General features: G+C 40.5%; 1 protein-coding gene across 5 annotated transcripts in view; it reads left to right on the forward strand.

The window, feature by feature from the left end:
- IQCH (IQ motif containing H) overlaps positions 1 to 10710 on the forward strand; it is a 202207-nt gene that overhangs the window by 182470 nt on the left and 9027 nt on the right. For 2 of the 5 annotated variants that reach the window (XM_024761668.1, XM_024761669.1), the window contains 2 exons: positions 638 to 643; positions 4788 to 4904. The exons of the other annotated variants lie outside the window; for them this stretch is intronic. In XM_024761668.1, coding sequence (XP_024617436.1) covers positions 638 to 643; positions 4788 to 4904 — 123 coding nt within the window. The remainder of the gene's footprint in view (positions 1 to 637; positions 644 to 4787; positions 4905 to 10710) is intronic. 5 annotated transcript variants of the gene reach the window in all.

Here is a 10710-nt window from a genome sequence, read left to right on the forward strand (position 1 = left end):
TCACCTTAGTTATCAGTTAATACTTTCAGCCAGAATCAACTAGAAATAAAAGTTCACCTGTTTGTGCCAGGCATTGTACTAAGTGCAGAGGATATAAGGATGAGTAGCAAAGAGCTCCAAGTTTTTCAAAGGACCCAGATAGGCCAGCATATAGCTATAATGCATATAATAACATCCAAAATGTACTGAGCCTTTACTCCTCACCAGGTACTTTAACTAAGTGCTTTACATGAATCTTTATACAACCTAATATATGGGGCAGGTGCTGTTATTATGCTCATTTTTAGATAAGAAGACTGAAGTTAAGAAATGTTAAGCAACTTGTGGAAGGTCACTCAACAAGCAAGTATGGAAGCCAGAATTAAGCCCAGGCCTGTCAGACTTTAAAGCTTGTGTCTCAGCATTGTGCTACCCAGCCTGCCTTGTGTTGGCTGAGAGTCAGTGACCCAACCCCAGAGTACAGCTTCAGCTCATCCCTGAAGAAGTCTCTGGTTGAGGCCATGGAAAAAGCTCTTCTTCCAAAGGAGGCTTCATCTCCCTGTGTGATGAGGTTATTTGCAGGCATATTTACTATTATCCATTGGCTCCTAATCTGCTCTGAGCTAGGCCAGGACTCAGTGAGCACTGAATGGGCCAGATGGTCGTGGAGGAGTCTTCCGATGCTATAAAATTCTTTAGGTTATGACTTCCTTGGTAAACCTAAATGGATTTTACAGCATCAGAAGAGAGTCAATTACACAAGTCAGCCTTTTAAAAATGATGTTTTCCATTTGTATAATGCTTTATACTTTAAATAGACATGAGCTTATTTGATCCCCAAGAAGTAGATAAGACATGGATTATCATACCTATTTTACAGATCAGGAAAGTAGGGCTATTCAAAGGTAAGTGAACTGCCCAAGGTCATAAAGTTAAGTAAGTAGCAAAGTCCAGGTTTTCTGATTCAAGTCCCTTTCTGATGAAAAGACTTACTGGTTGGTTGTTGTTTTGTCTTGTTTTTCAAATAATTTATCTTATTTGTGAAACTATTTAGTTTAACAAATACTAATAAGAGCTAACTTGTTTTTGAGTGCTTATTCTGTGCCAGACACTGTTCCAAGGTCTTTACAAATTCATCTAATCCTCGAGACAATACTGTCACCTGTGCTATCAGGCTGGCTAAAAGACAACACTAGATCATTGACAGTTTTTTCCTGTAGGAACTGCAGCGTTGGTTAAGTCTTTAAAAAAAAAAAGTAGGTGTATTGTATATGTTCATCTTTATTTGCATTATTATAACACATTTATTAAGCACTTAAGATAAGCCAGCAATTTCACCAAGCATCCAGGATACAGAGACATTTGACGAAGTCCATGTCCTCGAGGAGTTGAAAAGAAATATAAAATAGAGAGCACACACACAAGGAAAAAGCACAAGGTCTCATTTAAGTGCCATTTAGGTGACAGTCCCTTAACCTGCTGCTGGAGTTCTTAGGAGAAACAACTGTGGACAGGCGGGGACAGAGGATGCTTTACTAAGAACGTAGAACTTGGTCTGGCCTTAAAGACTAAGGCAGTCACCATGGCAAGGAGAGGGAGACCTCCCCCAGCAGAAAGGACAGCAGCCTAAGAGAGCCCGTGGTCTGTTATGAACCAGTTGGGCTGGGGCAGAGAATCTGGGAAGAAGGAAGTGGAAGAAGTGGTTGGAGCAGTCCATTGAGAACGTTTGGGAGAGTCTTCCAGCCAAGCCAGGTGTCCAGATTTCATTTTGAAGGCAAAGAGGAGACACTGAAGATTTCTGAGCATCGACCAACCTGAGTTTGGGAAATGTTCAATGTGGTACTAATGCTCAGAATCCCAGGTACCAGTGGGGGCAGGAATAGCCTGGAAAATTACATTTGGTGTAGGTCTACAATGCTCCAGGCCCTGCGATGTTTTCAAAGAAACAGCAACAACAATAGTAGCTACTGTGTATCAGGTGCTAGGTGCTTATCGAATCATCAAAAGTCAGGGAAGTTAAATGACATATTCAAGATCACACATATACTAAGTGGCCTAGTCAGGTTTTGAACTTCAGTGATTCTGACTCTGTATAACCTTTCCACTATAGAATTCTGCTTGCATCCCCACCTCCCTAGTAGAAAGAAGAAGCTGCCCTCCAAGCCATAATGGTCTGGACTAGGACAGTGATGGTCATGGAAAAGATGATGTCGCTTGGAGACATACACCAAATATCCTGGCTTTTCTTGCCGATTCCTTATGAATCACAAGCCCAGGACTGGGAGGAGGGGGAATTGCAGTCTGTCTCTGTAGAGCAAAAGAAACCTCAGGATAGCCTGTCCTTACTTGCTGTCCAGTAATACTGGACAGTGAGCTCTTCTGCCTTGCTTTGGAGTCAAGATTCACAGCACTGAGCTGGATCCTGCTACCAGATGCCTGCCTACCTCTCTCCCTCGCTGACTGGGTCCTGATCTTGGGTTTGCTAGTTTATATACTATAGCAGCATAAGACAAGTTTAGAAGACAAAAATAACCTTGGAATTATCTTGTGAATTCATGGTAATTACCACGCAATTACATGCTCAGTAACTACAGTGGAATTCCACAGTATTTACAGTTCACTTCTATACACAAAAGCTCAGGCTTCTGGGCCTCCGTTGTGAAGGCAGGAGCATGGCACAGCCTGACATGGCAGGGCAAGCAGGCCTGGTGGTCACGTTCCTCCAGCCTGACTACATAGCTGAGCCAGAATTTCACTTAACCAGTTCTTGTTACCCCACCAATAATCCCTGTCAGGTCTACCAGAGCTACGTTGTCCTCCAAAAGATGTCCTCTAGGGGCAAGACCTGGGATGACTGTCCTGAGCTGTCATTCTCTAGGGATGGTGTGACTGTCCTCTGTTTTGTGAATCAATCTCTTCTTCTGCCCCAAAGTGCTCAGTGACTGCAAGTCCCCTGAATTACATCCTTTGAAGTGTCTCTTAAGTCAGAGGGAAGTGCAATCCACTTACCCTATTTCATGTATCCATTCTTTCTTTCCTTCAACAAACACTGAATGTTAGCATCATGTCCAGCCTGGGGATTCAGAAACCAAACAAACAAATGAAGAGGAAATAGGCAATCTACCTGAAAAAGAATTCAGAATAATGATAGTAAGGACAGTGCCTGCCCTCAGAAAACTCCCAGTCGTGTAAGGGAGCCAGACAGGGGAACAACTCATGATAGGTCAGGGTGATAACAAAGTACAGTTGTGAGGCATAGAGGGTCAAATAGATTTTCTTTTGTAAAAACAGAATTCCCAATGGCTCCAAGTGGGACAATACCAATGGAGATGCACAACTCGATACATTAGCCTGGGGGAGCCTAACATTTTTGTAGATGTGGATCCTGCTTATGTGTGGGAAGAACGGGCTTAATTACTACTATTGATAACGCAACCATCAGATACACGACTTTACGTCAATGTGGAAGGAAAAGACACAATATGTGGGGGACATATGTCACAAAAAGTGAACATGAAATCTGAGTGAGTGTGTGTGTGTGTGTGTGTGTGTGTGTGTGTGTGTGTGTGTGTGAGATGCAGGTGGGGAAATGATGTTCATTCTCCGCTGGGCACTCACTACTCAGTTGGCTCCAGTTGCCTTGCATTAGCTCAGAGACAGAGAGAGAGCCTGGGGTTTCACAAAACACAGTGTGTCAGGTCATTAGGATCCTTGCAGCCAGCTGTGAACCGGCAGCACCTCCTTTTCCTTCTCCTATTTCAAGTCACTGCATACGATCAGGCACCTGGTTGCCCAGCACCTGAGGGTCTCCAAAGTTCAAAATCTGGTCCAGGCATCGCCATTTTCTATGCCCTAAGGTTAGCCATGGCTCTATGTGCAGTTCTCCAAATTTCCATTTACCCAAGGACAAACAGAGATAATTGTCAAAGGCAAATATCATATTTCACAAAGGACATGCTACAAAACTATCGGGATTCAATACTTTCTTCTGCACATATTAAATTTTAAATATTTTAGGAGATATTATAGTTGAAATACTTTGGACCTACTGTAACCAGTCTCTTTGGGATAGCTCTCATTGATAGGCAAGCAAGATATAGAATAGCAATTTCCCAAACAAAGAAAGCAGTTGGAATTAAAATTCTAACACTGGTCCCTTCAAGGAGGTGGAGTGCACTTAGTGATTTGCTGCCGAAGAGCGAAAAGGGGGAGGGTATCTTTAGAGCAAGAAACCTGATGAAAACTACCTTAGCCAGGTGACCAAGGTCGGCATCAACAGTGATAAATCATGTTGATATATGTATCCTTGATATGAGGTGATGAAAGTGGCAGTTGACCTATGTAGTCCTTCTCTCCAAAACCAACAACCCCCATCTAATCATGAGAAAAACATCGGACAAACCCAAATTGAGGGACATTCTACAAAACACTTGATCAGTACTCCTCAAAGCTGTCAGGCGAGACTGAGAAACTGTCACAGCCCAGAAGAACCTAAGGAGACGTGACAACTAAATATAATGTGCTGTCCTGGAGGGGATCCTGGAACAGAAAATGGAAATTAGGGGAAAACTAATGAAATCCGAATAAAGTATGGACTTAAAAGTAACGTGGCAATTTGGTTCCTTAGTTGTGACAAAGGTACCACATCAATGTACGATGTTAACAGTAGGGGAACTGGATGCGGGCTATACAGGAACTCTCTGTATTATCTTTGCAACCTTTCTCTTAATCCACAATTATTCTAAAATTAAAAGTTTATTTAAATATTTAGTAAAGAGTCTGACATTCAGTTGTGATTTTTTTTCCAGGCAACCAGTCGCTATGCGGTGATGAGCACCCAGCTGAGGCACGACAATCTCTCTGTGATTTTCCCCTATGTTTTTCTCCAGATGTGTAAGGCCCATGGCATCGGCTATGATATTGAGGTATGAAGGGTGACAGTTGGCCAAGGCTGGACCAAATACAGGCCTGTGGGTGATCTAGGCAGCTAATAATTTGATGCACCTTCAAACAGATATTCTTTAAACATTGGTTTGACACGTATTTAGAGGAAGGTTGAGTGCTGCTTGGGGAAGGGCAGGGGGTGGCACTTGGTCCTGGGAAGTTGATCTCTGACCCCAAACTTGTACACCCAACTTAGTAAAGCAAAAATCCTGTAGCTCACCAGACTTAGGAGTTATTTGGGGGACCATCTCTTCATCTTGAAGCATGTCCTGAGCTTTCTGACCCCACCCAAAGCTGCTTACTAATAAATATCCTCTTAGTCCGTTTGGGCTGCTGTAACAAAGCACCATATACAAGATGGCTTACAGAAATGTATTTCTCACAGTTCTGGGGGCTGAGTAATCCAAGGTGAAGTTGCCGATCAGTTCAGTTCCCGGTGAGGACTGTTCCTGACTTGCACAATAACTGCCTTTTTGCTGTGTCCTAACACGGCGGGGAAAGAGCAATCTCTGATGTCTCTGTAACCTCTTCTAGAAGGACACAAGTTCTAACTGAGCAGGGGTCCACCCTTATGACCTCATTAACTATAACCATTCCCTTAAAGTCCCTGTTTCCAATACATTCACATGGGTGATTAGGGCTTAAACATATGAATTGGTGCGGGGCGGCGGGGGGCAGTGATACACAATTCAATCCATAGCATCCTTCTACTACATATCATAGTTTCTTTCTAGGAGCAGTTCTGATTTAAAAAAAAAAACAAAAACAGTTTCCCCCATTTTTGGTCTATTTCCAGTGACATTGATGGCCCCTACCCAGCTTCTTCATCCTTAGTGTAGCTGGATGGGGGCAAAGTGGGATGTAATATCTCCTACTTAAGCTAGAACCTCCATTTTGTGCCTAGAGATTCATACTACTCTGAGAAATAGTTTCATGATTTTGCACTTTGATTCAGATCTTCAAATCTGAAATTCTTAGAGGGCTATTCTAAGACCTGAGTGACTCTATGTGCTCTTGTGGAACACCCTTCCCACATCACATCAAACATATTAAAATATATTCACCTCTCACATTAAATATAATTTATAGATAATGACAAAGAATTGAGCAATAACAAACTGATCAAATGTTTTGATTTGTAGATACTCAGTTCCATATTTATTAATTTTTGTTTTTCATACTTGAAAACAAATAGAATTTTTCAGGGTTCAAATATTGTTATAGGCCCTTGAAAAGCATATGGACCTTAGGCACAGGGCCAACAGTGAATAGGATGACCTGGCTGACACTTGGCAATCCCCACCACACTGTAGGGCACTGTCAGGGTGCATAATGCCTTTTGATTAGACTGATTCATGCTGACTGCAAACACATAAAATGAAGCTCATATTCCCTTGCAAATTACAGTAAAATTTATACAATATAGAAAGAATGAAAAGGACAGATTGAACTGATTTATCTGAAAGTAATTATTACATCTGCTCAACACAATCTCTTTGGAAATACAGTTGATCCTTGAACAATGCCAGAGTTAGGGGTACTGACCCTCCACATAATCGAAAATTCAAGTGTAACGCTATAGTTGGCCCTCTGTATCCACAGTTCGGCATCCAAGGATTCAACTAACAATGGATGTGTAGTAGTGTAGTATTTACTGTTGAAAAAAATTTGCATATAAGTAGACCCATGCAATTCAAACCCATGTTGTTCAAGGGTCAACTGTAGTGTTTAGCCCTAAATTAATTAGACTTACATGTGCCAGAAGGTGGCTAAATCTAACTCTAGCTTTATCTGAATCAACTTATTTTATTTTCTTCTAAAATATCAAAGCAGAACCAGAACAAGCTCTGTGAGTGGGCATATTTGGCAGGGAAAGTCTCCTGCTGAAAAGATAAAGGGCTCTATAACTTTCTATTGCCTGAGATTATTATTATTTATTTCTTTGGCTGAAGGCTTTGTACTTGACTGAAGTTCTAGTACTCCTGGGAAAAGTAAAGCACCAAACTTTACAAGTTATTTACACCTTTGTGGCTCTAGTTGATCAGATTCATTTCTAAGAACAAATTTTAGTACAGGAAACAGGCTATTAAGGCCCAGGGAAACAGTGGATGGTGCAGAGGAAGGGATTCCACTGAGGGTGAGAGGAATGAAGAAAGGGCAGAGGGGTACAGAAGAACTGACAGGCATATCTCATAGACTCTGCCTCCAGGTCAACTGTGCTAAACAACATATAAATGATGAAAGATGAACTAGAAGAGAAAGAGAAATATAGATTGGGGGTGACGGAGTGATGGAACAATATGAAGAAGAAAAAGATAACAGAAGAAAATAGGATAAAATCCAGAGACTGGAACAATCTATAAAAATAAGGTAGGAGGGGATAAATAGAAAGAAAAAGAACAAATAATAAATTAAGTACAAGAAGAGAGTAGAAATGGAATCATAAAAATCTGAGGTAAGAAGAAGGAGACATGTGACTACTTGGAAAATTTGGAAATTCTCTAACAATGTCCTTGCTCTATTTTTCCTAAGATGGATTCTCATCTTTTCAGACACTGGGGTCCCTCCCTTGTCAGAATTCTCCACTTGTTCTCTCCGTTGCCTTTTGTTGGAGAGACATTTACCAAACACCTACTATATGCTGGCACTGAGCTAAGCACTATTACTTTATTATCTCTTTCATCTTCATATCTCTCCTGTGAAGAATCTTCAAAGTCCTTATTCTCAACATTATGTTTTTCTTCCCATTATCATCATAGAATTTCACATGACGTTTCTTGTCCAAAATCTTAGGGGTAAAAGAGCGAAATGAGATCACCCTTTGAGTTTATTTTTCCTTGCTGAATATTGGAAGGACGCATTGCTGAGTTTGTAACCAACTCGGTGGGTCTCATTCCCGGTATTTCTGTAATGCTACAAAATACCCCCACTGATTTCCTAATGAAATGAACTTGTAATGAAAGTCATATGGAGAAAAGTGTCATGTTTACTGCCTGCAACAGTGTGGCAGGGCTGGTCTCGCACATACATAGGCAGTGTGCCATGATCCTAAATAGCTCCACAACCACCAGCAATCACTTCCTCGGACCAAGGGATTGCCATGGTGGCAATCATTAAGGCTGTTCAAAATGTTCTGATTCTCCTCCTTCCAGGCATATAACAGAATTGTACTTCCTCCACCCTGTCCCAGAAGTCAGGCGTGGCCATGTAACTTGTTTTGGCCAGTAAAATATGAACAGAAGTGATATATGTCCTTTTTATGCCTTTAAGAGCCACTCTATGAGTCGCCATAGCCTTTTTCCTGCCTTGGAAATCCTGGAAGAACACTGAGATGGAGCCTCCTTCAGCCCTGAGTGTACCTGGGACCAGAGATCCATGCTGACCCATGTGGGAAATGGAGTATAAGCAAGAACCAACTTTTTTGTTACACAAGCTAAGAATTGTTTGTTTTTTTTCATGACTGCAGCATAACCTGATTGATTCAGAAATTAGTGTCAAGAAAAGGATGCTCCCCAAAAAGAAAACAAATATTATCACTTCAACATGTAATCAGTATAAAAATTAGTAAGATACTTTACATTTATGTACTAAGTCTTTAAAAGCTACAGCACAACTCAATTTCGATTACTAACATTTCAAGTTCTCAGTAGCCCCATGTAGCTAGTGCCTACCACATTGGACAGCTCAGTAAAGGATGCAAGACAAGATCAAACTAGTCAATAGCTCTCAGCCCTGGCGGCCCATTAGAATGGCATGAGTGAGGAGATTTAAAAAGTACAGATGCTCAGGCAAGGCTGGGATCAGTGTGAGGCAAGTGAGGCACTTACCCAAAGCACCTCAGTAATAAAGATAAATAATACTGTTAATCAATATGTTAAAAATCAAAATTAATGAAAGAAATCCATGATGAACAAAACATCAACATTTTAAATAAACATATACTGATGTTTTTCCTTTGCCTTAGGCTCCAATATGGCTTAGCCTGGCACTGTACCCAGGACCCACTCCAGACCAATTAAATCAGTATTTCTGGAGGTAGGGCCCAGGCACTAAAATTTTAAAGCACTCAGATGATTCTAATGTGCAGCCAGCATTGACCACAGTTCTAGTCCAATGTCTGTCCTAATGCCCAGATTTCCTGATAAAATGAGGAGTCAACAGGCAGTTGTAATTCTGGCATGTGGCATCTTTTACCAAATCCCCAAAATGTAGTTTTCTTTTCTGTACTTCCAGTGATGAGGAGTTCACAGCTTCACCATTTCCCTTATTGGACAACTCCAGTGTTAACTTTTATTTATTTGGAGAAGAACTGTTAAAAGATAGTTTTCAAAAAAGGATAAAATCATGCCTCTCATACAGATATGAAACTAAACACATGATAAAGATTTATTTAAGAGAGAAGAATTAAGCAGATATTATAACCAGGACAAAAAAGAATCCAAAAAACCAGACAACTTTATAGATCATCACTACTGAAATGAATATGCAAATGGAGGCAAAACTGGTTTTTCCACAAGGAGAGCAGGAGAGGAAAATCAGTTGAACCTCTACCAGACTGGACAGAATTTGCTTGTCTCTCAGTCACCTACAACTTACAGAGTTGTAAAATATCTCCCATAGAATCAAGGTATGATATAGACAGCAGGAAGTTTTCCTTTGAAGTACAAATTATTTTCCACACAACAAACTGCTTCCCTATATTTTTTTACCCATTTCTCTTAGAATAGTGGTTTTCAAATTTTGATGTGTGTGAGAATCACCCAGGAAGTGAGCTAAAAGGCAGATTTCCAAAGAAAACAAAAGCAAAAACAAATGAATGGGACTTAATTAAACTTAAAAGCTTTTATACAGCAAAGGAAACCATTGACAAAACAAAAAGACCACCTACTGAGTGGGAGAAAATATTTGCAAATGATATGACCAATAACGGGTTAATATCCAAACTATATAAACAGCTCATACAATTCATCATTAAAAAAAAGAAACCTGATTAAAAATTGGGCAGAAGACCCGAACAGACATTTTTCCAAAGAAGACATACAGATGGCCAACAAGCTCATGACAAGATGTTCAACATCATTAGTCATCAGAGAAATGCAAATCAAAACGAGATATTACCTCAGAATGGCTATCATCAAAAAGAGCACAAATAACAAATGTTGGTGAGGATGTGGAGAAAAGAGAACCCTCGTACACTGTTGGTAGGAATATAAATTGGTGCAGCCACTGTGGAAAACAGTATGGAGGTTTCTGAAAAAACTAAAAATAGAACTACCGTATGATCCAGCAATCCCACTCCTGGGTATATATCCAAAGAAAACAAAAACACTAATTCAAAAAGATACATGCACCCCAATGTTCATAGCAGCATTATTTATAATTGCCAAGATGTGGAAGCAACCTAAGTGTTCATCAACAGGTGAATGGATAAAGAAGATGCAATATGTTATGTACAATGAAATATAACTCAGCCATAAAAAAGAATGAAATTTTGCCATTTGCAACAACATGGATGCACATAGAGGTATTATGCTTAGTGAAATAAGTCAGAGAAAGACAAATACTGTCTGTTATTACTTATATGTGGAATCTAAAAAATACAACAAACTATTTAACACAAGAAGAAAGAAACAGACTCACAGATACAGAGAACAAACTAGTGGTTACCAGTGGGAAGAGGGAAGGCAGGAGGGACAAGACAGGAGTAGGGGATTAAGAAGTACAAACTATGGGCTTCCCTGGTGGTGCAGTGGTTGAGAGTCCGCCTGCCGATGCAGGGGACGCAGG

This window comes from Neophocaena asiaeorientalis, unplaced genomic scaffold, assembly GCF_003031525.2.
Source record: "Neophocaena asiaeorientalis asiaeorientalis breed wild unplaced genomic scaffold, Neophocaena_asiaeorientalis_V1.1 scaffold465, whole genome shotgun sequence".
In the NCBI taxonomy this organism is placed as follows: domain Eukaryota; kingdom Metazoa; phylum Chordata; class Mammalia; order Artiodactyla; family Phocoenidae; genus Neophocaena; species Neophocaena asiaeorientalis.